The 24,928-nt window shown below is 46.9% G+C and overlaps 2 protein-coding genes across 2 annotated transcripts in view; one reads left to right on the top strand and one right to left on the bottom strand.

The window, feature by feature from the left end:
- MLF2 (myeloid leukemia factor 2) overlaps positions 1-24,928 on the top strand; it is a 195,610-nt gene that overhangs the window by 128,555 nt on the left and 42,127 nt on the right. The gene's annotated exons all lie outside the window — the stretch shown is intronic.
- On the bottom strand, positions 7,561-19,224 carry CD4 (CD4 molecule). Its single transcript, XM_057368231.1, has 10 exons — positions 19,015-19,224; positions 13,095-13,226; positions 11,556-11,735; positions 11,328-11,471; positions 10,839-11,111; positions 10,040-10,402; positions 9,677-9,919; positions 9,470-9,588; positions 9,163-9,230; positions 7,561-7,956 (listed from the first exon to the last, which is right to left on the bottom strand). The coding sequence occupies exons 2-10, from the start codon at positions 13,153-13,155 to the stop codon at positions 7,941-7,943; spliced, it is 1,467 nt and encodes a 488-aa protein (XP_057224214.1). The 5' UTR covers positions 13,156-13,226; positions 19,015-19,224; the 3' UTR covers positions 7,561-7,940.

Here is a 24,928-nt window from a genome sequence, read left to right as displayed (position 1 = left end):
TGCACCCGGCCGTGCTCCCGGAGCCGGGCTCGGGCACGGCCCAAACGCGGCGGCTCGCCGTCGTGTGCAGCCCTCCTGCCCCACGGGGCGAGACGGGCCGCCCCCGCAGTGCCTCTTGCGGGACAAGAAGGTGCCGGGCTCCCATTCCCGAAGAGGCATCCGACGAGGCACCCAGGCCATCACAGATGCGGGGATGATGTGTGAGAAGCGAGGGGAAAGGCAAAGAGCTGGTGCCCACAGCGGTGCCTGCAAGGGGTGCTTGGAAAGGAGGGTGCCCAGGGYGCCTCAGTTTGCACAGCTGCTGTGGTGGCCTCTTCCATCACCAAACAACAGCGTCGTCCTACAAACAGGGGAAAAGAGGAAAGGAGGACAGGAGGTAGAGTGGGAATAGTGCTCAGAGGAATGGCTTGGTCATGTCTGAATGGTAAATCTCCCCCTCCAGCTGTATCACCTCAGGGGTGGGAAGCCTGGCTAGAATGTCTTCACAAGACAACAGTATCTCATTTTCATGTTACTGTCTTGMTGCTGAAATGAAGGCACCGACACCTTCCTTGTCTTCATTCATTTTAGGAYCTGATGTCTGCCAAAATCTCTATACTCCTTTCCTTCATCAGAATTGGGGYTGGAGTCCGTGTTTGTGGGCAGTTAGTGTGCAACTGCATTAGCACATTAGTTTGTGTCAAGAGAGGATGAAAAATTTAGGTGAAAGGACCTGTAAGATGTGTAGCAAATGCACTCTGAACACCATGAGTATTCAGCTTTGCCTTGGACTCTGCCTGCTCTCAAGTAAACCCCCAGACATTTACAGTGTGGCCACAAAGTCTTTATCATCGGCTGTTTTCCTCTACAGATCTCCYGCTGCATCCCTGTTTGCTAAAGTAGACCTAAAGCTCCAGGGTCTGCTCAGTTTTATCACCCTGCTGACAGGGCAGACTTCACATACTATTCTCAGTATTGGCTGAGGGGATCCCAAGTGCCTTAGATACCAAGGAATTTCACTGAGGTTTGTATGATCAGCAGAGGGACAGGCTCCTGAGGAAGAAAGCTGGAGGTACTGCTATTCTCAGGCCCAGGGGCAGCAGTGAAGGCAGTTCCAGAAGTGTAAAAGAGATTTGCATTGCAGTAGCCATTGTGAGTGGGGCCTCTTTGGAGAATGAGGAACCATTAGAACAGATCAGCTTTGTGCCAGGTCGGTGATAAGAGATATTTTTGAGGAAGTCAGGTAGTGACAATGCTGCCATGATCTGGCTATTCTTTGGCATGAGGGACTTCCATAGAGGAACAATATTGAGGTGGTTCAGCTTGGTGGCCAGTCCAGCAACAGCAGGAGCCAAAGATGTGAGAAGGGACAATTATGGCCCTCCTCTGTCACTTTTCAACCRGTATCATTTGCGGGAGGTTTATGCCTTAAAGTGAGAAGGTGTGTCAATTGTGTCATTTGTCATGAATTGCTTAATGTGATAACTTCCACATCACCATCCTCTTCTAATTCAGAAGTCGAGTCTCCTAGCATGAGTTGTTAGCMTGCCTGTGTGGATGAATAAATCCTTGTGTTCTCTCAGGGAAACAGCAAACCAAGCTTCCAGCACTTTCTGTACTGTCTGCCTGCCCCCTCTCCACACAGGAAGGGACAGTCTGCAGGCCAGCATCTCTTCATGGCTTAGGCTACACTTGACAGAAATTGGTGAGCAGAGCTAAATGGGGACAGTCCTATTTCAAGAAGGCTTCTTGTGTTTGCAAATGTGTCTGGGTCATTAGCTGGAATGAAAGCAAAAAATTGAAGATTTACTGTGAAGTGGAACAAACTGTCGGAAGAAGAGCTCTCATCCTAGGGCTGTCACCCTCCCAAGCAGATGCTTGTCCATCCATCCGTCTCATCTAAATATATTTTGAAGATTTCCAGACACCTGGTTTCACTGGTTTTTATAAGAGGAGGGTTGCAACTGCATATTATGCTACACATTGACAATGCACATGCAAAGGAGCACCAATACCCASACCTGGAAATCCTGAAGCCTTGCAGTGCAGGGTTCCCTGTGTATCTGGGAAGTCCAGGCTAGAAGTGTGATCCCCCACCCCTAGGCTCATCTCTTAGGAGGACTCCCACAGCTGGGAGTGATTTTTAATTCCTACAGGGTCAGACTGTACTCCGACCAGCAACCTGAAGTCTCAGCTCACTAAAACAGTCTAAGGTATCCAGGCCTGAAGAAACAGTACTGTTACAATGTTGGGGTATGAAATGGTTTCTGGAAAAATTAACCGCATAAAGATCAGTTATTTCTGGACAGCAGCTCGGCAGATCCCAGGAAATGCTCTTCCCAGAGGTGCCTTGGATCCTTAAAGGAACAGAGCTCATTRACTAAGAAACAAACAGCAGAATCCTAAAAGCAGATGCATTAAGACGGCAGCCAAATGTACTTCACAGGATTTTGATGGTTTGCAGGTCTTACTCAGGACTTTGATAGTGACCATAGGAGGTTTCATATGTTTCTYACAGATCATGGATGCAATTAAATCCACCCTCAGAGCCCCAACATGGYTTATACAGCCTCCTGTGAGGCTACATTGGTATGCTTGCAAGCAGGTTTCCTGGCATCCTTCCTGGCTCTCTGAGCAGGGTGTGGTTAATGGCTAACAAGAATCCAGTCAAGYATCTCCCTTCAGTGACAGCGACTGCAATGTCGATTTGTCATATCCAAACCTTAGGTTCTATTTCTAGCACTGCACAGAAAGATTTAGTGAGATTTCTTGGATATTTCATCTGCAAAATGGGCAATTGATAATAGCTCTCATCAGGGGACAGATGACTAGAGCTGGTTATGAGCTACACAGAAATATTAAGGGCTCACAATGTATAAACTAGGATTTGGACTTGTGGATGCCCATTTACCACTAAATGTTTTTCTTTACACAGCTGGCCACCTTCTAAAATATTTTTTCTTCTGTCACTTATATAAATATTTGTATATKATATTTACCTTGAAAAAAGGAGCTGCCAGGGTAACCTTGTCAAATATATGATTATTATGATGCTGTGTGCCATTTTGCCGAGGTGGGTATGTCTCCTGCTTCTCCCCATCCCCCTACCCATCCAATGAAATGCTTTGTGTGCTCTTCTGAATGTTTAGGGACACCTTTTTCATCCCTCCTGCTCTTGTAGCATCGCTGATATCCCAGCACAGTGAATTSCAGTCTGTAAAGGATGTAAAACTGTCATTTCAGAATTTAATTATGCTGCTTTCCAAAATTACTGAACACTTACTTGTTTGTTCTCATACACAGAAAAGATAATTAGGAGCTCTTGAATCATTAGTCTGGGAACCCACAATATCTGGAAGGAGCTGAAACGATTTCTTTGCTTTAAATTTGTAACACTGAATTGYAATTTTCATTTTACCTCTAGCTTCTGTTAGTATGTTTGAGGTTTCCCAAGACCAGAACAATCATTTAATTTAAAAATAGACTGGGCTTTCAGGAGTGCTGCTGACACACTGGATGCAGCTGGCCCCTGCCAGGGAAGCTCTCTGGCTCCTCTCATTGTTTCAGGTGGTGTGCTGGCCTCTCTGAAGCCATGATCCTCGCAGCCAGCATCACTGTTGCTGCTGTTCATCTCCAGAACCTCCACACAGACAAGCTCAGAGGAGGGGCTTCCCAGCACTGGAGCCTGAAACAGGCACCTTGACATGAGCCAGCTGGTGCTGAAGCATTGAGGAGCTGGGATTTCTCCTTTCTTCCCTTTTGATGGCTTGCCAGTGAGGCAGTCTCTGCCACCACCACTTATTCTGCTGTTCTTTGATTCTCCAAATCWGGAAGCACCTCTAAGACTTGGCCAAACTGGCTGGAAAATGAACAGAAGGAGAGCCAAAGGCTTCTTTGGGGGCGCTGCCAAGGAAGGATGCTGACATCGGTGAGGCAAAGGCTGYGGTTTGGATGTGTTGCTCGGAGGTGAGTGCACTAACAAACCCCGGGCTTCCTCCTAGCAAACACACGCTTGGGAATACCCTCAGAAAGGAACCAGTCCRGAGCTGAGCATCTTGGAAGAGACTGGTATTCCAACTCTACCCTCACCTTTGAGAAGGGTGAGTGGGAACCACTCTTTGCAGTTGCATTAGGCTGATGAGCCATTCWAATGGACACTGAATACTGCCCTTCCTCTTCCCCCCCACTTCCATCCCCAAGACAAAAAGAAATTAGTAGAGGCTGAAGTGCACAGCTTTTTCCCTTCTAGACCTTGGGAATATGCAAAGAAACACGCAGGGTCATTTGGCTCTGAAGGCTGAGGGATGCGAGTGCTTTGCTGCAGAGCCTGCGGGGAGCATGAGTCACATGGATGGCCTCGGCAGATCCGGGCTGACAGCATCCACCAAATCACCGCCTCACGTTGCACTCAAAGGGCAGAAATAAACTGGGAAGCAGGAGGGGCTTGGGGAGGTAGCACTGTGGGATGGAGTTATTTCAGTCTGTGTGTTTCTAGATCAGCAGAACTGGACAGGGCGATGTATCCTCAATTGTGTCCAACCTCCTTCCTCCACTGGAGCAAGGAGGTCTGTGGAYCCTTGCAGAGGACCAGGCACTGGAGGTGGGTCCAAAGGACTATAATCATGTGCTTTTTCCCTTCTGCAGCCCAGTAACTACAGTAGAAGTACTGGAAAGACTGACATAACAAGGAAAATCGCCACTTCTCATATTTTCCTGAACTCATGCTTTCTGGTATTTCCACATYATTACCCAGAGCTCTTGCTGACATTGCTATTTTGTAAACATTGCTATGTATGCCATCATCTCAGGGCTACTCTGATGAGCTGTCACCACATGATAAAATAAGTCTGTTATTGTGTTTTCTGCTGTGCAGGGTTGTGTATTGCTGTGGTTTGGGCCATGCAGAGGCATTACTCCATGCATAGTGTAGATACACCTTCGTCACACCTAGCAAAGAAAGAAGTCCTCAGTGCCTCCTGAGAATGAGGACCAGGATACATGGAAGACAGCTTGTAAAGTCCTGGCTTGGGCAAGGTGCCGAGCACTGGAATGAAACCACACCATCGCAGCTGAGGACTCATCTACCTCAACACGTTTTGTGGAGCTTGTTCTTATCTGGTTTGGATCTCTACCTCTGTGCTGCYTTGAAGCCCACATTGAAGCTTTCAGTATTGCATTTAGATGGAAAGCAAAGCCCAACTAGGACTGACTCTGTGGATGACTTTCTTTCAATCAGGGCAATCTGTGCATCTAGGGAAGAAAGGAGGACATCATATTGAAAGATACAGACAGGAAAGCTGTCAAAAAAGCAATTTATAAGATTGGASCCTGCAGTGGTTTGTGCTTGCAGGTGAGTTTCAAGTAGAGTAGGTCAGGGTCACAAATGTTGAGATCAGAAGACCCACTGAGGAATAGTGCAGTGTTGAGGAAGGCCTCTCATTTTTGTGACACTCCTCCAGATGGGAGAACTGGAAGCTGTGCATCTGTGGCTGTGGCTGTGCACTTACAGGCATCCCAGTGGCACCATCACATCTGCTGTCTTGCTAACCAGGCCACCTGGGAACAGATGGAGGGACCTTCTGTATCGATGGTGGGGGTGAGAGCCTGAGTGCTCTTTGCAGGTGGGTCCCAGCTGCGAATGGGGATACAACCTTTGGTCACTTGTGAGGAATCACTGTGCCTCTTCCAGCCCATGGAAGACAGGAGGGCTGTCTCCTAGCTTTGACAGCTGTCAGGCAGCTCAGGCATCTCCTGTCTCTGAGCCACCCATGCTGGCATTGTCTGCTACTCATGCATTTTATCCTGGTCCYTGTGCTAACATGAAATTAACTCTACCAGCTGAAACCAGGACACCAGGTAGGCCCTATTAGCTTAGTCTTTTATTGTCAAGCTGATTCTCTTGATGAAAAAGTCAGYGTTGGTGCTTTTTGTTACAGAGGTGGTTGGTTCAGCTGACAGAACCTCAGGTGAGCATCTAAATTGCTGGAGATGGAGGCAGCTCCCAACAGATGCRCACCCAGCCGGACTTTTTGTCCCACTCAGGTATCGGGTGACACAGGATAATCCCCCTGTTCCACAGATACCTCTGTGAGTGAAAAAAGGAGCTGACTTGGGTACTCAAGCAGTTATTTAAGGTAAAGGGTCTGGACTGCAGAAATGGGTTATTTTTTGTCAGGGTCCTGTGCCAAGCAGTTTGTCCTGACCATTACACAGAGCACCACTGATTCCCAGCTCATTTTCGCACATGCAGCTCCTAAAAGGGACCTGTCYTTAAGCCATGATGATGCCTTGTTTGGCAGCTCGATGGGCTGCAACTGGCTCCCCAGGTATGCTGGCAGTTCAGGRACAGGACAGGAGCAGGAGGAGCAACTGCACACACCAGGGTATGGACCAAGGCTTTTCCAAAATCAATATAGTCTTGTGCACACAAGCACAAGCTACAGGAAGGATARTGGCATTAGTGTGGGTCTTCATCACTCCTGTTGGTGTGAGGATGACAKTGGAGGAGCAGGCATGACGCCAGTGGTGGCTCACACCTGCGGCCACAGCTGTCTGGGACTGTGTCCCCGCTCCCGGGGTTGTGGGGGGAAGATGTCCCCGGCTYGCAGGTGTTCTCTGTGTCGTTGTTGCCACCTGCCTGTTGTCTGTCAGTTACACGTGATGCCGGTGTGACTGCCATACAGAAAACCCCTCCTCCAGCGCCGGGCATCCCACGGGGGTCTTCACCACAGGGAGCCCTTCCCACAGCCCAGCGCCTTGTCTGTGCCTGTCCCCAGCAAGGCCAGCGCAGACAAACAAACGGGGACTGCAGCCAGTGACAGCTGTAGGACCTCAAGGCCTTTTTGACGTGCCACTAGCAGACAGTAGAGTAACTTCTATAAACACAAGACTTCTGTGTACATATTTTAACAGCATTTTTCTTTCAGGACGTTCTGTCATCTCTACAAAATGCTTTCAATTCCACCCAAAATTTCTTGGGCTTTTCACTCCCTCTTCTCATCTCCTTGAGCCAAAAAAAAAATTGGTCATTTTGGTGAGAAACATTTACAGTGGYTTTCTCAGAAGCATCTGCTCTCTGCACCCTGTGGGATTACACAGTCCAAGRCTGGTTTATTCTCCTAGGAAATTACTTTCTCACCCCCTTCCCAAACTTACCTTCAAGATCAAAACTGAGAGCTTCTTTGGGCTCTGACTTCCAGAGGCTATTGGTATCCTGAACTGCACTCCCGATAAAATGAGTTCTGAATTATCCCACTGACTGTGCTGTTTTTGCTTGTTTTTTGGCTTGTTGTCAGAGAGGGGAAAGCTACAGACTAAGGGATAGATATGGGGGATCAGATATGTAGGTCTAGGGGTAGATACGTAGGRCTCAGACTGGCCAGGAAAGGCAAATGAGCGTGGACAGTTTTCATGGAGAGCAAAGAGCTGGTGCATTACGGATGGCTCATGGCAGCCAGGTAAGTGGGAGATAGGGAGAATCAGCATTTCACATCCTAGCAGGAAAGGGAGAAATGTGAATTTGAACCAGACAAGAGTGTCTCAGAAAAAATGCAGTCCAGCTTGCAAAAAATAACTCCCAACCCCAAAGTAATTTATTGTCGTTCAGGCAGATAAAAGAAGCACATAAAATTGGTTCCACAAGAAGGTCAAATTAAGTGCATGAACAAAATACAAGCTTATTATATATATGTGTGTATGTATATATATATCTATATCTTCTGTTCAGTGTCTCATTACAAAACTGGGGATCAATCATAACCCTTCAGGGTTCCTCGTCTGGTCCATTGGCTCCTAGCCAGATAACCTCCCTCCACGRCATTAGACTGGGGGAATGATGAAGSAATAAAGAATTTCATTARAACAGGAGAAAGGGAGATGGATTCGCAGAGCACTATGGGCTGCCAGGTGTTTAGGTACAGGCCAGAGACTTCATCAGTCCTTGTGRTGCCAGAGCTGCTCTCTCACTTTTTCAGCCGGCTGCAAGAGAAAAGTACTACATGAGTACCACCCTCCAATTTTTTTTTTTTTTTTTTGCATAGAGAATGGCTGCCTGCCTCTGTAGCTGAGGATGCAAACAGTTACTTGAGCATCCACATGGCTGCAGTTTAGGTTTCAGTTACACTGAGCTGCTTACTTGGCAAAGAGAGCTAAAGAACAACTGTATCAGCACTTGTACTGCACAGATTTATCTAGATTTTGATGTATCTGTACARGCTTTGTCCTCTCTTTATGGGGATTATTTTTTAACCTTGATAAAAGGTAGGTGAATATGAGGTGAATTCTTTGACACATGCTATGCTTTTCACCACATATACAACCCAGCTGTGATGCAGTACTTGCCAATAAACATTCTCACTGAATTTTTGGTGACAGTGAAAAAAATTAGATGAAACTATCACAGTTTGCCAATGTCACCGGTGAAAATGAAGCAGAAGTCTGGTTCTGTAYCCATACATTCATTGAACTTGTTAATGCAATCATTTACACTTTGCTTAGTGCTCCACTTCCAGTGACAGAACGGCTGTCACTGTTTCCAACAGCTGYTTTTGATGCCTGATACCATATAAGCTTAAAGATGTGGAAAAGGGCAGCTTCTCTGCTGAGAAATCCTTGCTCCCATGAAAAGGGTCATGACACTATGATGTGTTTCACATCACCCAAGGCCTTTAGGAAAGKGTACAAATCACAGTGTTCCATGATTTTTTTCTTCTCTTTTGTTACTCTTGGGAGGTTATTGGCATTTTTCACTAACTGCAGTCCAGCACTGCACTAGCAGAGCTGGAATTACATTACACACRTAATGGATTTTTAAAATTTGGGTTTCATCCTTGTGCTTGGTTGCCTTCCACCTCCTCAACCTTGATATCCAGATCTCAGATTCACTGTGGAGCCTACCGAAGGACTTTGGAGCTCCTGCTTGGGTTGGACTAACWTCTCTCAACGTTAAGATAATTCAAGTGAAACCATTCTGCTCAAAATTTTCCCCGCACAGTGCTACCATGGGTTTGGGATTTAACATAACTCTTAAGCAGSATTTAGCATGAGTAAGAGCTGAAAATGCTGAAATGCAGCTGTACTGTTTCACCAAAGAGGCTCAAGTTCAATTTCTCCCTGCTCAACCATCCAGCTCGTCTCTCTTGAAAACAGTCTTTGCCCAYTCTGGGTGTCCCCATTGCCACTTACTGTTGACACTGACATGTCTTGTTTTCCAGCAAGTATTGTCTTCCTTGTGCCATCCTTCTCGCCCGTTGCTGCCAGGAGAGAAGGGACAAAGAACAATTKGATATTTTTATGCTTCAAATGCTTTCCTCTGAAGTGGTAGTAAAGYGCTGTCTGACATTTGCAGACTGCCMATCTCTAAAAACATGCTTTGAGTCTAAGGATTGRCCCTTTATCTGTTCTGCCCTGCACTCAGACAGGAAATCTGACTTCTCCTGTGGTTGGGAGAGCCAGTAATCTCTGCACCTTTCACAGGGACCCTGGCACTCACCCTTCTCCGCTTCCACTTTATACTACTGATGATGCACAGGCATGCAAGGACAAACACCAATATACCACCTCCAACACTTGTTCCAATTATCACRTAGTTAATCCAAACAGGAGCTTCCTCTGTGGGAGGAGAAAAGTATTTAGRTGTAGAAAAAAAGAGAATTTCAAGGCTTTAGGGTTGACAGGAACGTGATGCTAATTTCCATACCTACGTGGTAATGAAAGCTGATCTTTCTGTCATTGTCTTCTATGAGGTGACAGCTCCACAGCCCTGCAGCACTGATGTTCACCTCCAACTTTACTTCATGCTGCTTTGAGTTCTTTATGTCCATCTTAGTCCCATTCACACGTTCCCAGCGTAAGTAGGCATTGGGTGGGAGCTGACCAGAGACCTGGCAGGTCAGGGTCATATTGGCCCCTCTGGAGAGTGGCCCAGCAGGGTCAGATGAGACTGTAAAGGCAAGAARAGGACATGTGAGTCAGTGGATGGGAAGATGGGCTCACCCATGCAATTGTGGCTTCCAGGTTTCTGCAGCTCCTCTTCTTCAKGACCCACTTCTGTTTCTCTCACCTTTCATCACCACCAGCTCTATCTTGCTCTGTGTGTGTCTTCCTTGGTATGCTAGCTGGCACTGGTACTGCCCAGAGTGGTTGAAATGGACTTYGGGGAGCTTCACTTGTATGGTACTTTCAGGTTTTCTTTCAGGTATCTCAAATAAAAAGTTGCTGCTCTTTTTGGTCTCATGCAGCTCTCCTTGTGCTGTGACTTTGAAATCAAACAGTTCAAGAGTGTTTGCACTTTCCTGTTGTTTCCAAAWCAGCTGTCCTGTGAAATCTTCTTTCCATTTTATCTTCTGGAAGTTCAKATGCCATGACAAGATGACAGTGCTATCAACAGTTGCATACTTTCTTTCTGAACCTGGATTCTGAAAACCTGAATTTAGAAGAAACAAGAAATACAGAGGCAGGAAAAGCCATGGTTACACTTCCCCATGTCTGCCCTTGATCCAGAGTGAGGCACTCTGTGCTCAATTGAAAAAGAACTTGGAGAAAAGCCACGGCATCCTCCAGGAAGGTTAAACAGTTACTGCTGGAGAATAAGACAGTGGAAAGATCCAAAGCTCCCAAGCACAGCATAACTGACAAGAACAGACCCCAAGGAGAGGAAAATCTCCTCACCAAGCCTGGAGAGAAAAAGGGGTGCAAGAGTGGAACAGAGCTCAGGCAGCAGAACAATCCTCAGGCTGCATTGTTGGAAGCCCTGGGAAGCACCAGGGCTTGAGATGCCAGAGGTTAAAAGTTAAGCTCATGAGCTGAGGGAACGCTGGTTCCCAAGCCTGGGTGTGAGTTCCATTTTTGTTGKCACATACCTAATACCTTCAAAGCAAAGAAGATTTTCTGATTAATCGGTGGAGAGTCTGAATGGACCTGACACACCCAGGTCCCGTTGTCCGTAGCCTCCAGGTTCTTTAAATTCATGATGTATTTTTGACGCATCTCATTTTTTAATTYTGGTGTTACTCTGTTATTGTTGCTGTTAAACAATGTGATGCTGAGGTCAGGTAGAGGACTGGGGGAATTTTGCATTAAAATCAGCTCAGGGACTTCATTTTGCAGAAAGTGCCCATCTGAAGAGATCGTCACTGTAAAGAGAAAAAAGCACMGCCAGTAAGTCAGTTCCTCTTCCTGCAAAGGAGGTACAAGGGTTACAGCAAAGAGCACATGGGGACATTGTGACCTGGAGGTGATAACCCAGGACAGAAGAAGTGGCAGCTGGCTAAAGAATACCAGAAAAGATGTCTCCTCAAGCTTTATGGCCCCCTCYCCTCCTGATAGCTAAAATACCTCCAATCACTCACATTTAAAGACATGCAGTGAGGTCTGGACTTTGCGAGAGCCATATTGACAGGTGTAGATGCCAGCATCAGAGAGATTCAACTTCCGCACCCTCAGCTGTTTATATTCCCCCTTGATTTCAGCTTCACCACTAATGGCAATTGGTCCTTTTGAAAAAATAATTTTGGTCAGGAGGGAAGAGATTTCTCAGCTGTATATAGGGACAAGGGATAATGATTTGGAAGCCTTACTTTTCCAATATTCACGAGTATTTTCCTTACGCCATAGAAGAGTATCATAGTACATCCAGCTCACAACTGTATCCGGAGGTAACCTTGAGTCAAGAGATATGACTGGGCAGTTCAGGGTCACCTCCCCTCCTGCGAGCCCAGTCTGGAGTAAATTTTGCTGAGCCGTACTGGAGATCAGACCTGGAAGTCAATACCCACCAAAAAAGGCATAAGTTCTGAAGGGTGGCTCAGTGAACACTTCCCAGCTCTCCAAAAAGATGTTGGTATTTCTCCTCCCTTTCCCATACACTGAAGTTATCCTCAGTTTCTGAAATTGTCACTCCTTTATCTCATCTCATCAATCAATCAATCAATCAATCAATCAATCAATCAATCAATCTCTTTTGTTACCTGGCTAATGGTTATTTTCTTCCACATAAATTCAGAAAAAAGGAAAAATGCCAGTAGTTATGGTGACTGACCATCATTCATGTATTGAAATGTCCACAGTTTTACTGAAATAACTTTTTTCCACTGGACAATCAGTTATTCTACCGGCTACAAAAGAAGGATAGCAYATGTCAGCCCTCTTTCACTCTCAAGTCAACACTTGATGCAGTACTGACAAATTTGCTCACCTCTTCTTCCAGTTTTTGCATGGACAAAGACTGAAAACACAGAAAAATGAAGAGATAAAGTAAAAAAGAAAGAAAGAAGGCTGACCTAATGTCAGGTTCCTGGAATGAGGGCTATGTGACAGTCAAAGAAATAGAATGTATAAGGTTGAAGAAACATTTGGAGAGGTTTCTTGGGATAATTACTTCCTTTTCTTCACTGTAAAGAAGATTTCTGCAGGACACCATAAGAAGAAAATGGAATTGCCAGAGGTAAGATTGGGAGTAACGGGGTTGTGGTCTCCTGCCTCCCAGCTGGTGAGTTCTCAGCGGGGCCTAACCTGCAGACACCCCAGGTGACTCGAGCACTAGAGAGCTCTAGAAATGTAAAATAAAAAGCTTACATGAGTTTAATGATGGGTTTGCCTGAAGTTGCAGTCCTCCAAGAAGTAACATGCAACACTGCCAATACAGTTTTGATAACTGTACATTGGACTACAGAAGTTTATGATTTTGTTTTAAGCTGTGAAATTAGAAATGTTGTTAATAAGAGTTGGTGTCATTTGCTTTTTATTTGGTTCTTGGGTGCATGAAAGATTTCCAATCTTTCCTCTGTGACCAGAGGAATCAAAGCTGAGTGTCTGAGAAATGCAGGCTTGGCCTTATTCATGCTTGTCTTTCCTTTCTTGGCAAATGTGCACTAAAAGGTCCACCAAACCTTATAACATTATCAGTCAAACTAAGCAAGCCAGTAGCATTCCACTTGTAAGAATAAATCTGTGATGAGATTCTGAAAATCACATCAGAGATGTAATTATACATCACAGATATATTTTTGCCCAGACAGCTGGAGGCAGTGTGGAGGGCAGTATTTTCCACTCTGCTTGGTGTGTATCCTGGTTCTCACAAGGCCCCCACTCCTGCATCTCCACAGCCCAGGACTCACCTGGATGAAGGAGCAAGAAAGTGGCAAACGTGCAGGTCACGGCTGTGCTGCACGACTCCATCGCTGTGGGAACGTTCCTCCCGTCCGCAGAGAGCAGGGCTGGAAATTCTGTCACTGCCAAGGGAGCTTATCCTGGAAGACCCAAATGCTCTGTTAGTCATGTTTCATTTTCACACCTCGATGGATGGGGCTTGTGTTCCCAGTCAGCTCCCACCATCCTTCAGCACAGCAAAATGGAAGCACATTGGGAAACTCACCAGAGCCCTTTGTTTCAGCAAAGAATCCATCTGCAGCATGCCCCTGGAGTTTGGTAATAAACATTGCATTTTACTCATCCCTAGGTTTCTGGCATTCATCAGGCGGCAGCTGTTTGTACTGCCAAGAGTTCTGTGCTTTTTTACTTCTCTATGGTGGGTTATCATCACTCTTGCAGAGATTAAAGCTAAACACATACAGGGCTGCATTAGCAAGAGCACAGCCAGCTCTGCTGGAAGCAGAGTGAAGTAATTATTTCTCTCTATTTGGCACACSTGAGGTCTCATCTAGGATACAGGGTGCAGTTTTGGGCCCCCAGTACAAGAAGGATGCCAACAAACTCTATAGAGTTCAGTGGAGGGTTAGTGGGATCGTGAGGAAGCTGGAATAGATGACACAGGGAGAGACAGAAAGCTGGGCTTGGTAGGGAGAAGGGAACCAAGGTGGGATCTAATTTCAGTCTTCCATTACCTAAAGGATATTACCTAGAARAACAAGCCACATTGTTCTCAGATGTGCACAGGAGAGGAACAGGAGGCAGCAGCCATATGCTGCGCAGGGAAATGTTGACTAGACATAAGGAAAACTTTCTTCCCACTGAAGGTGGTTCAGGAATGGAATATATGCCAAGAGATGCCAGGCAATCTTCACTGTTGGAGATGCTCAGAAGTTGCCCTGTCAAACACTGAGCAACATGTTGTAGTTTTAGTCAACTCACCTCTGACTAGGAGATTGGATTGGAGACCTCYCAATGTTCCCTGCCATCTATATATTTCCATTTATTTTTGTGAATCTGTGATTACAGTCATCTTTAGACTCTTATTAATATTTTTCTTCAGCTTTGGGTTTGGTTTTTTTACTTCTTACCTTGAAAATCTCARTAACCAGGAAGTCTGATGTCAGAAAGACTTGCTTGAATTCTTAGGACTAGTCAATGAAAAGTATGGGGAAAAGGGAGGAATGAGGTCCAAAAGAAGTTCCATTAATGGTGGCAAAACCTTAAGTGGGATCTAGAATCTAATGATCATGTTAAGGTGTGTTATCAAATTAGATGCAGTTTCTGATTGTAGCAGAGACCAAGTGCTGGTAACAGTGGCAGCTGCATGGGCTGACAAGGTGAGGGAGACCATGACTATGATGCAAGGACATTACCGAGCTCTCCAGCCCTAAACCAAGGCATTTATAACGAAAGGGAAGCCAAGCAGGTTAAATGCTCTGGGGAGTGAGCAAGCCAGTGAGGTGACCTCACTTCTCGGAAAGCAGGCAATCCCCATGTCTGGAGTTTGACAGACTGAAGGCTGCAGTAATAATGRGATTAAACTCAAAAGAAAGGCATGAATAATTCTATATAATATTTATATGCATGATGTGCAATATTAAGTGTAATATATTTTATTAGAGGATAATTTAATACTGAAATTAATTTAAAGAATCAGAGCACATAAAGCTATCAAAGAGTAGATGAAAACATCAGCACTACATTTAAATGGAGATCAGCATGACATCTGACATCCAGATGGATGTRCACACACGCACACATGAAAAATAAGTGTGCAAGAGCAAGACAGCAGCCATATGCAGCATCAGAAGAGAAACAGGTGGCAAAGGCACAGTCAGAGCAGATTTGTGACTTGCCTCGTGCAAAGCAAAAAACCCATCCCAGGCCAGGGAATATTTGCATGAGCTGTTTTCTGTGAAAATTGTAAAACAAAGGAGCCAGTGCATATGATTGGAGATCACTCCTAACAAGATGCGGAGGCAGTGATGAAGCAGTTTGCTGGGTTAAGCTACAGAATAAAGAAAGGGGCACTAGCAAGGCATCTGTATGCATCTCACTCTGAAGGAACATCGATAACTGAGAACTGGCACAGGGCCCTGAGTAAGATCCATTCCTGAGGTGACAGGAGAAACCTCATCCCTGCTGTGAAATCTCACATCACCTGTTCCTGGGATGAAAAAGTCAGCCCCCGCTCTAAAATAATATCTGTGAATTAACAGTTCAGTGATGGGTTTCAAATATTTTAAGTCATTAAACTTTATATAAAACCTGAAGATAAAGGAACAAGTAAAAATTAATGAAATCGCTGAGTCACACCTCATAATTTTGTTTTGACTGGGAATCTCCATTCTCCTGTCATATGGCTTCAGTTTGTTCTTTGCCTTCTTGCTTCCTGATTATTGAGCGAAATCACACAAACAGAGCACCGTGGGACTGGTGAAGTGCTGACCTTGTGCAGCTTGATAGGTGCAGATTGATGCATCTTTGTTCTTCTGTTTCTTGTMGTGGTTTCACAACTTGTGCATTCCCACTTCACACTAATCTTTGTATTTCTGTGGCAGATCTCCACAGTGYGATGTTACCACCTACATCTTACAAGCCAGTGGGGAAATTGGGTTGCCTTCAGCTAGGATTTCTTTTACACACTTTCCCTCTCTCCCTGTTCATTTCTACTCCTCATGCATGCCACTTCCTATTCCCCGCTGCCTTTCTATTTCCTTCTTCATCCCTCCGGGCCAGATCACAGGCAATGCTGCTCYGGAGTTTACAGATCTCAGTGAGCAAGGCTCCGCTGTGTTAACCTAGCAAGCTGCTCTCATTAGCGGATGCTTGTAGCAGACCCGMAGCCTCCTTACAGGCAGCCCAGCTGTATCTTACGGTGGTACTCATAAATTAAGYGGTGTCACAGAATGTCCCCAGGCACTGGAACATACTCATCAGTCCTGTTAAATTGCTAGTACATTTCCTGACACATTTTTGGCCGGGGACAACTCTCCCTCTCCCGAGCAACTCCTAGGATGCATTCAGATGTTAGCATGGGCCAGGGACYTCTCCCATTAGGTGGCTGGCATGTGGCCAGTTCATTTTTGAGGTTAAGTGAGTTTAATAGCCCAGACCATCTCATGCCAGCTGGCCTCTGTGCCAGAAACAGTCCAGGCACATTTGATTTATTAGCACGTCTAGAAACAGARGAGCAGGGCTCCCTCCCAAGTGAACATTGATTTCCATTTCATTTTAACTTCCTCCTCTTATTAAACTGGTTTAATTTCCTTCTTGACTTATTTTAATGATCCCCGCCTCTCTGAGGGATATAAAAAGGAGAGCTGAGGTAGTGAGTGGGCTTGCTCCAGAGAATGAWGCCTGCAGGACCAAGTCGGGCCTGGAGAACTTCTTGAGAGCAGGGCTGGCAGCCCCTCGCTCCTTCCAGCACTGAACCCCAGCAGATCACGGCTGCAGAGACTTCTCCACAGGCTGGCACTGGCATGGCACAGGAGGAAACTTAAATTAAAAGAAAACCCAACAAATAAAAAAMTCAGCAACCACTCCTGATACAGAGCAGGCCATCTCCTTTTCTCAGTGTGTTTCCTTTGCCTCTTTCTTGCAGTGTGGTTTTGTTTTCTTCTCTCGCTCTTGCTTGTGGCTGTGTTTTTGATCTTGCAGCAGCTCGTTCTGCTGGGGTGGGGGGGCCCCCCAGCCCTCCCTCCACACCAGGGCTCCACACCTCAGCTTCCGCTGCGGCATTTCCCCTTGCGGTGCCTGCCGGGCGAGGGCTCAGGGATGCAGCTGCCTCTTGCCCTGCTCAAGGGTTAGGCTCAGCTGCRGGGCTCTGGGCTAAAAGGGGTTCACCTCTCTTCCTCTCAGTTTAAAAATCTAAAACAAATCTGACTTGGCTCTTTTACCAAATAGCGGTTTCTTTGAAATTACTTACTAACATTAAAGYAAACGTCAGATGAGCAGCAGGCAGGGTAAGAGAAGACCAAGTGCAACAAAAATAGCCAGCAGAGASCAAAGTGATGACAGCAGTGAAGATCATTTAATGGTCCCTACTGTTCCCCTGGACTGTCTGACCCTGCCTCCTTTTCCTTCTGAGCACCTCTGGCTGCTCATGCGAGAGCTGCTGGGAGTGGGGAGTGCTGGAGCAGGGTCCATGGGGTCACACAGCTGAAAGCAGCTGATCCTCCCTGAGAGACATCCCACCATCAGGACAAGGCAGGGTGGTGAGGCCACTGTGTCAACACCAGCTGAGTTGCCCTCCGCCAGAAAGTTCCCTYGGCCCAGCCATGTGCCTGGAACCATGTGGAGGCCACAAGAAGTGTCTCCATTTCCACAGCCTAGGCTAGTCCCTTCTGGCCTGAGGGAAAGCCAAGACTGCCTTTCTAAAGCCACCGGAGACTCTGACTAATCAAGGCACTGTGATGCACTCTGAAATCAGGTCCTCCATCACTCATCCAAGCCATGCTGGGGGTGACATTCAGATGTCAACCCTCCTTAATTTTGCTCTGGTGAATACAAGGTCCCCATGAGGCTGTGGCAGATCAGGTGGACAAGAACCGCTGGTGGGAATGAGGTGGACGCCCAGTTTTGATGAGCAGAGCCCTGCTGCACTGCAGGCAGCTTTGGCAGACATGTTTGTGCAACACGGGGAGGACAGGAAAAGTTGGGGAGACATCGTTGCAGCCTTTCAGTACTTAAAGGGTAAAAAAAGATGAAGAGTGACTTTTTACATGGATGGATTGTGACAGGAGAAAGAGGCATGGTTTGAAACTAAAAGAGGATAGGTTTAGATTGAATGCTAGGAAGAAATCCTTTACTCAGAGAGTGGTGAGGCACTGGAACAGGTTGTCCAAAGAAGCTGTGGCTGCTCCTGCCYTGAAGTGTTCAAGGCCAGGTTGGATGGGTCTTTCAGTGACCTGTTCTAGTGGAAGATGTCTCTGCCTGTGGCAGAACTTTAAGGTGCTCTTTAAAGGTCCCTTCCAAACCATTCTGTGATCCTATGATGCTAACCTGCACCAGAGATTGCTGAGTTGAGAAGAACACTGAGTAGTAACCTGAACTCAGCCTTAATCCACCCTGTGGAAGAATATCTGAGGTGGCTGATGGAGGCTGAGTAGGATATGCCACCTGAAAGGTGAAAAATTCAACTAGAAATGAAACTCCTGCTTTCAACAGCGCAGCAGCCCATGGAAGYGGAAGGCAAGTCTCTTTTCTGTTGTCTTCAGATTGAAAGGATCGCTCTTTTTCCAAGAAATCCTGCTCACTCAGCCCTGTGCTAATGGATCAGGCTGCATTGGCAGCTAGTGCCAGGCARTGAGCCAGTCAGCCTGGATTAGCAGAACAGACCCCTCCAGTCTCAGCACGTACAGATGTAAGTAGACATCCTTACTTAGCTAGAGACTGGCATCTTCTAAGTTTTCCAGGCTTTTTTTAGAATAAAGTCCCTTCCTGCAGGGTACATGGAGAAGGTGATAGCAAGTGGCAGCTGGTAGAGGGCTGCTCCCCAATGCATTTGCAGCCCTTGGGGATATACAGACACCAGTGACAGGCCCTCATATAGGACATATTGCCCTATATATGGATTTTAAAGATCCATGAGATCCTCAGGCTCTGAGGCAGGTTGAGCTTTTCAAAGCTTCCTTTTTTTACCTGCCCCTTTCAGGAAAGAATATAAGGAGACAGACAATTTTTAGTTAAAATTAAAAGGCCTCAGAGAATGGCACAGCCAGAAGTATTACCAAGCCAAAGGTTTAAGATGGTTTTACAACAGACCTTTAAGCAGGGAAAAAMCAGTCTATCTGTGCCGAAACAGCAACCTGAGTGGAGCAGTAAAGTTCGTAGCATTAAAAAACCCCAAAAACAGGCTCTTAACAAAAGAAAGAGTTTCCTTACCTCTTTTCTCTCTGCCTCTGTGTTTCTGTCTCCTTGTGTTTGTCAGCTGCTGTAATAGATCTCACCAAGCTACAGCTGAAACAAAAGAGGAACGAAGGAGTGTTCAGCAAGCAGATGTTTGGTTGGCCTTGATGTCCCCTCCTCTCCAGCCAAAGCCACAGCAAGGTCTTGCTGCCAGWCCACTTTCTAGTGACATCCGCCGCCTTTTCTCAGCAGATGGTGATTTTCCAAACGCACGTGATTTCGGCTCTGGGTGTGAACAGAAATGGACCATAGCGGAAGGCTATGTATGGCAGCAGTGGGGAGAATTAGTGTGCAAAACAGAGAGAGCCTATTGGCCATATGGCAGCTGCTGGAGGCCGTGACGGGGCTGAAACTTAGAAATGAATGGCTGGGAGCTGGTTCAGCTTTACTGAGGAAGAAAGCTCACAAACTAACAGGTTAGCTGAGCAGATCCCAGCCCAGCCTGCACCTCCCATGCTCTGTAAGGGTCATCTGAGCTTCATATCCAGGCTGTCTCCTGCACCACCACTAAGAGGAGGCACCTCTGAGGAGYTGACCCCAGGCCCACCTGCCTGTGGAGTAAATCTGAGATTTGGGGTGAGATGAGAGAATGTTTTCTTTATAGCAATGCTGGCTTTACTTTGGCTGTCTGCCAGCAACCCACCCAGCTGCCCACTCTCTCCCCCTCCTCAGCAAGCCAGGGGGAGAAGATAAAAACTCTCTCAGGTCAGGATAAGGACAGGGATMTCTCTCCCCAGCTACTGTCATGGGCAAAACAGCTTTGACTTGGGGAAAATATGGCCCATTAAAAACAGAGTAAGATAGTGATGAATCAAAACAGAACTGGAAAAGCTTCTTCCACTTCCCTTTTCTCCCCAGGCTCAATTTCACACATGGCTCAATTTCATACATGGCTCTTCTGTCCCTCCTTCCTCCCCCAAAGTGTCACAGGAGGACAGGACATGGGAGTTGTGGTCAGTTCGTAGCACTTCATCTCTGCTGCTCCTTCCTGTTTGTGCTGTTCCTCTGCTCCACCGTGGGGTCCTTCAAGAAATGCACTGATGTGTGTTTGTCCCACAGACTGCAGTTCTTCGTGTTCATCTTGACATTAGAAAAACATTTTTTACAGTGAAAACAATCATTCACCAGAACAACCACCCCAGGGATGTGGCAGAGTTGCCATTGCTGGAGGCTTTCAAGGTGTAATTGGGCAGGATGCTAGATAACTTCATCTAGGAACTCAATGTTGCTCCTCCACAGGCCACAGCTCCTGCCAGAAAACCTCCTCCAGTGCAGAGTCTCCATGGGCTGCAGGTGGATCTCTGCTCCAATGTGAACCTCCATGGGCTGCAGGRGTGCAGCTGCCTCACCATGGTCATTGCCGAGGGCTGCAGGRGAATCTCAGGTCCAGCACCTGGAGCACCTCTTGCCCCTTCTTCTCCCCTGATGTTGGTTGAGATCCAGGGCTGTTTCTCCATGTATTATTCCTTTCTCCCACAGCTGCTGTGCACATATTTTTACTCTTTGTTATTAAATACATTGTCACAAAGGTGCCACCAGAATCACTGATGAGCTCAGTCTTGATCTGAAGTGGGTCTATTTTGGGGTTGTCTGAACGTGGCTCTGACTGACATGGGGCCAGCTCCTTCTCACATCTCACAAAGCCACCAGCACAGCCCCTCTATTACCAAAACCTTGGTAATAATCTCTGCAAACCCAGCATAAGTAACCTATACCAACCTGTACTGCTACTGAATCTCAGCTGTTTCCCTTCTCTGTGGGGTGGAGGAGGGGGCTTCTGTGGTTTCCACCCACGTTTGGTCTCTTGCTCTCTCTGAATCCCAGCCTCAGCCAAGACAACGGAAACCCACTGAGCCCCAGACATGACTGAGATTTCATCTCTGCACCACCCACTCTCCTCCTCTTGGCAGTGACTTGCCCCTCTGTCTGGAGAATGGGGGTGTGAGAGGCTTTGGGGGGCACAGGGACAGTCAGCAACAGCAGCGAAGTTCACAATGTGCCACCAGCTGTGACAGGGACAGCGGTGATCAGGCTTTGAGCACAGGAGCTGGCCCATTGCTTGTGACTTTGGAGAAAGACGAAGATATCCCATTTCAGGGAAGAAGCCACCCACATGAGACAGGAACTTCTCAGTGTGGGATACAAGTTATGGRAGATGAGATGGGATGGAATAGGATGGCATGGGCGCTCTGCCAGTGTCCAGAACTTGTGGAAGCCCTTTTCTGAGGCACAGCTCTCCTGTGAGAACCTGACATACCACATCAGCATCTTCAAAATTCTTTCACATGAGTCAAATAGAAAAGTCCTCTCTGGTCCCCAGCTGCCAGAGAGGGGATGTCCTGAGGAAAAAAAAAAAAGAGTTTAGAGAATCAGGTTGGGACTGTAAGGCYGCGGCATCTCAGTGCTTGGGGATTGAGGGCATTGAGCTGATGCTTCAGTTCACATGGATTCTGGCTTGCATTTTGTCTCCTCAGCACGCTGTAATGCAGAAACACTGGCTTGTTTTTAAACAGTTTGTTTATGTCACTGCAAATATCTACCAGAAATAGCATTCCCTGAAGGGGTAAATCTTGCAAAATGCACTTGAACTCGCTGCAGAGATGCAAGGAGAAGCAGGGCGGTGGGTCTGAGGTGAAAAAACTGCAGGCTAGTCACCTTGTGAGAATGCCTGTTCTGGACCCACTCTCACCCTAGGGTGGGGATCCATCTCTTGGAGCTGCTGGAGTCGTGTGGTGAGCAGGTACCTCTGGGACCAAGGGTCACACTGTGCSGTGACGTGTTTGTATCACTTTCATCCAAGCATCTCAAAGCACTTTGCAAGCATTAATTAAACATCAGAATCCAGAAGGGATGAATAATATTAGCCAGTCAGTCTCTCTTCTGAATGTAATATTCCTCATAAATATTTAACTGGTTTTTAAGTTCTTTGCAAGTCTGGTTCTCACCTCACTGGGACAGTTGCTGTACTGCACCCCTGGGGAAAGGGGGCTCATCCAGCATCACACACTGACCCCGCAGCACAGCGAGAACAACCCGAGCACTACAGAAAGTTCTCCCCCCCGCACAAATCAGAGGCTGTCATGTTTCCCTGCTTCATCCCCTGCAGAGACAGTCCGTGCTGTCTCTCTTTGCATCTAATCCCATCACTAGCAATATTTTTGCAAGCTGGGGCTGGAGAGAAACAGATCCTCTCAGCGGAGAGAAGCAGCTTCCAGGCTGTGCTGGGTGACGGTCACAGTGTGCAGAGACACTAAGTCTCTCCAAGGAAGTGAGATAAAGGGAGAAAAGCATCTCAGAAATCAGATGTTGCTTCACTGGAAAGCCAAGGTGCCTCCAAAGGTGGTCTCCTTAAAACCAAGTTCCCTGCATATCAGTGGGGGCTATGAAYGTGCCTGTGAACTCTGATGGGTGAACAATACCCAGATAGGCTGTTAAATTAGTGATTGCTCGTGGTATTGGAGAGAAGGAAGAACAAGTGTTTGACACAGCATAAAAACAGAYCTTCAGGCGCCCCACTGCCAGCGGCTTCAAAGGCCAGGAGCGTTCTCTTTGCAACAGAATAGCTGACACCTGGTGAGCTTCTCAAACAACAGGCTGGCTGRTGAGGGGGCCTGGTGAATTATCCCAGCACAGCTATGTTCCTCAGAAAGCAGGAAGGCTGGGSAGGGAGACCTCTCTGCAGGCACTTRGAAGCCYGAATTGGGAAGAAAGGGTTCTCCAAGCAGAAATATAAATGTTCATTTTTTGGTCACATTGGAAAATCAGGAATCCTCCAGAGACATTCTTCATGAGCAAGGGCTCCCCTATATTTAGGCAGGAGGTGTGGAGTCTGATGGAGCAAGACTAGCCAGGCRTGCTGGGAAATCAGGGACTGCCTGGAGCACAATGGACAGAGGAATCAAGAGTCACTACCTGCAGAAGTGYGTCACCCAAAGTGGCAGGGGCTAAAGCCAGCCTAACAAAAACCAATCACCKTAAGGATGTGTAAGAAATGCAACAGGTAGGAGAGAGTTGTCTGGGGGACTTTTTAGGGACCTATATGGGGTGCACGTTCCTTACTATCTCACCATAAATTACCTTAGCAAGGGGAAGGGAAGGACAAGCTGGTGACAATACTTGTTTCGATGCACAGCCGGAGGTGTTTCATCGGCACGGAGGGTCTGGAATATCGCACAGGCAGCGCTTGGCGGGATGCAATACAAGGCACAGAGCTGAAAGCGAAGGGAGAGAAGGAGCCCGGTGTCACCGGGGAGCGGAGCCTCCCTCGGCAGCGCTCAGCAGCACGGCGGATCCGCCCGGCAGCGGGCGCGGGGTGCGGGGGAATGCCACCGAAAAGGGCACTAGATGGCGGCATTGGCTCGGGACAAGGGGCTGCAGGGACCGCCGGGGTGCCCCTCAAAGCTCTGCCGGCCGGGAGAGTTCAGGGAATCACAGAGAGGTTTGACTCGGAAGGAACCTTAAAGATCRTGCAGTCCAACCCCCTGCCTYGGGCAGGGACACTTTCCAGTGGATCAGGATCCAACCTGGCCTTGAACACTGCCAGCAATGGGGCATCCACAACTCCTCTGGGCAACCTGTGCCAGTGCCTCACCACCCTCACAGTAAAGAGTTTCTTCCTAGTATCTAATTTAGGATTTTGAAGGCCTGGGAAGTGCCTGAGTGGAGGGTTCTAACTGAGCTACTGATAGCCCCCGAAGTTTGTTGGGGGGTTTGCTGGTGTGTCCTTCTTGGTCTAATACTTGTGTTGTTTTCCATGCAAAAAAGGGGAATGGTGACCTGGTGACAAGAGAGGGTAGACTCACAGTGCTTGTAAAAGAAGAGGAACATGAGAAACTTCAGTAAGAATGAGAATTATGAAATCCTGGCAAAAGCTGCCCTTGTGTGTGACCCCCTGTGTTCCTGGGCACCGGGATTGTCCTAAGTCTTACCATGAGACCCTCTGAAACCCATCCGCTCAGAAGGCAACAAGAGCCTTTCAGAGCACACCATATGGCAGCTCCTGGRGGGAGTCACACTGAACTGGCAGGCCAGTGGGATGGAAACCTAGGAGAGAAACTCTAGAGCATGATGGAATCCACAGCTATGAAAAGACTGTCCCAGACGCTTTGGAACTTAGTGGGTGGCACAAGATGCACTACCCACAACAACAGCATTCCTGTAAGGAGCTTGGTTTGATGGTTTTGCCTTTAGAAGGCRAAACAAAAAACCCTATATATTTTCGGTTTATTCATCGAAGTGTTGAAGAAATAGAAGCAGAGTACTAACTGATAGGGGTTTCTTTGCAGGATTGGTGCTGATATTGTTCCCATAAATTTGAAAGCAAGTATAAAACTCAATGTGCCTTAGTATCCTACATAACTCGAAATCTGTTTTTAACGTTTTATTGCTTTTAAAAGGCTGTGCAGAATGCACAAAGACCACAATAGATGTGTTTTTCTTGTTGCTCCTTTGTCAGATTATGCTATTTGCTAGCACTTAGCCCCTCACTGTGAATCCCTTAGAAGTCTGGGATGTGGAACATCTGGACCTAGTTATGATTTTTTSTAATGATGTTGATCTTCCTTAACAAAAAAAAAAAAGATTAGTTTGGGATTAAAGATTGTCTTCCTATTCCTTTTGGAGAAGTCCTACGCAAAGGATTTGCATRCATAACGCTTTCTTTGCATTCCTTAAGCCTTCCTCTCTGCCAAGAGGGAATCCACTAGATTTCCTGTGTTTTTTTTAMGTTTTCAGCCTCTGTGTAATGAGTTTTCCTGGCAAGATTTAGGTAACTACAGGGCTGGTTCTGTGAGAAGCTTCCAGAACCTTCCCCCATGTCTGATACAGCCAACAYCAGCTCACTCCAAGACAAACCCATCACCGGCCAAGACTGAGCCCTCGGTGATGGTGG

This window comes from Malurus melanocephalus, unplaced genomic scaffold (assembly GCF_030028575.1).
Source record: "Malurus melanocephalus ecotype Western Australia unplaced genomic scaffold, MMel_1.1 scaffold_89, whole genome shotgun sequence".
NCBI lineage: Eukaryota > Metazoa > Chordata > Aves > Passeriformes > Maluridae > Malurus > Malurus melanocephalus.
Note: the sequence above shows the minus strand (reverse complement) of the source record. Positions and strands in the feature narration are given on the sequence as shown.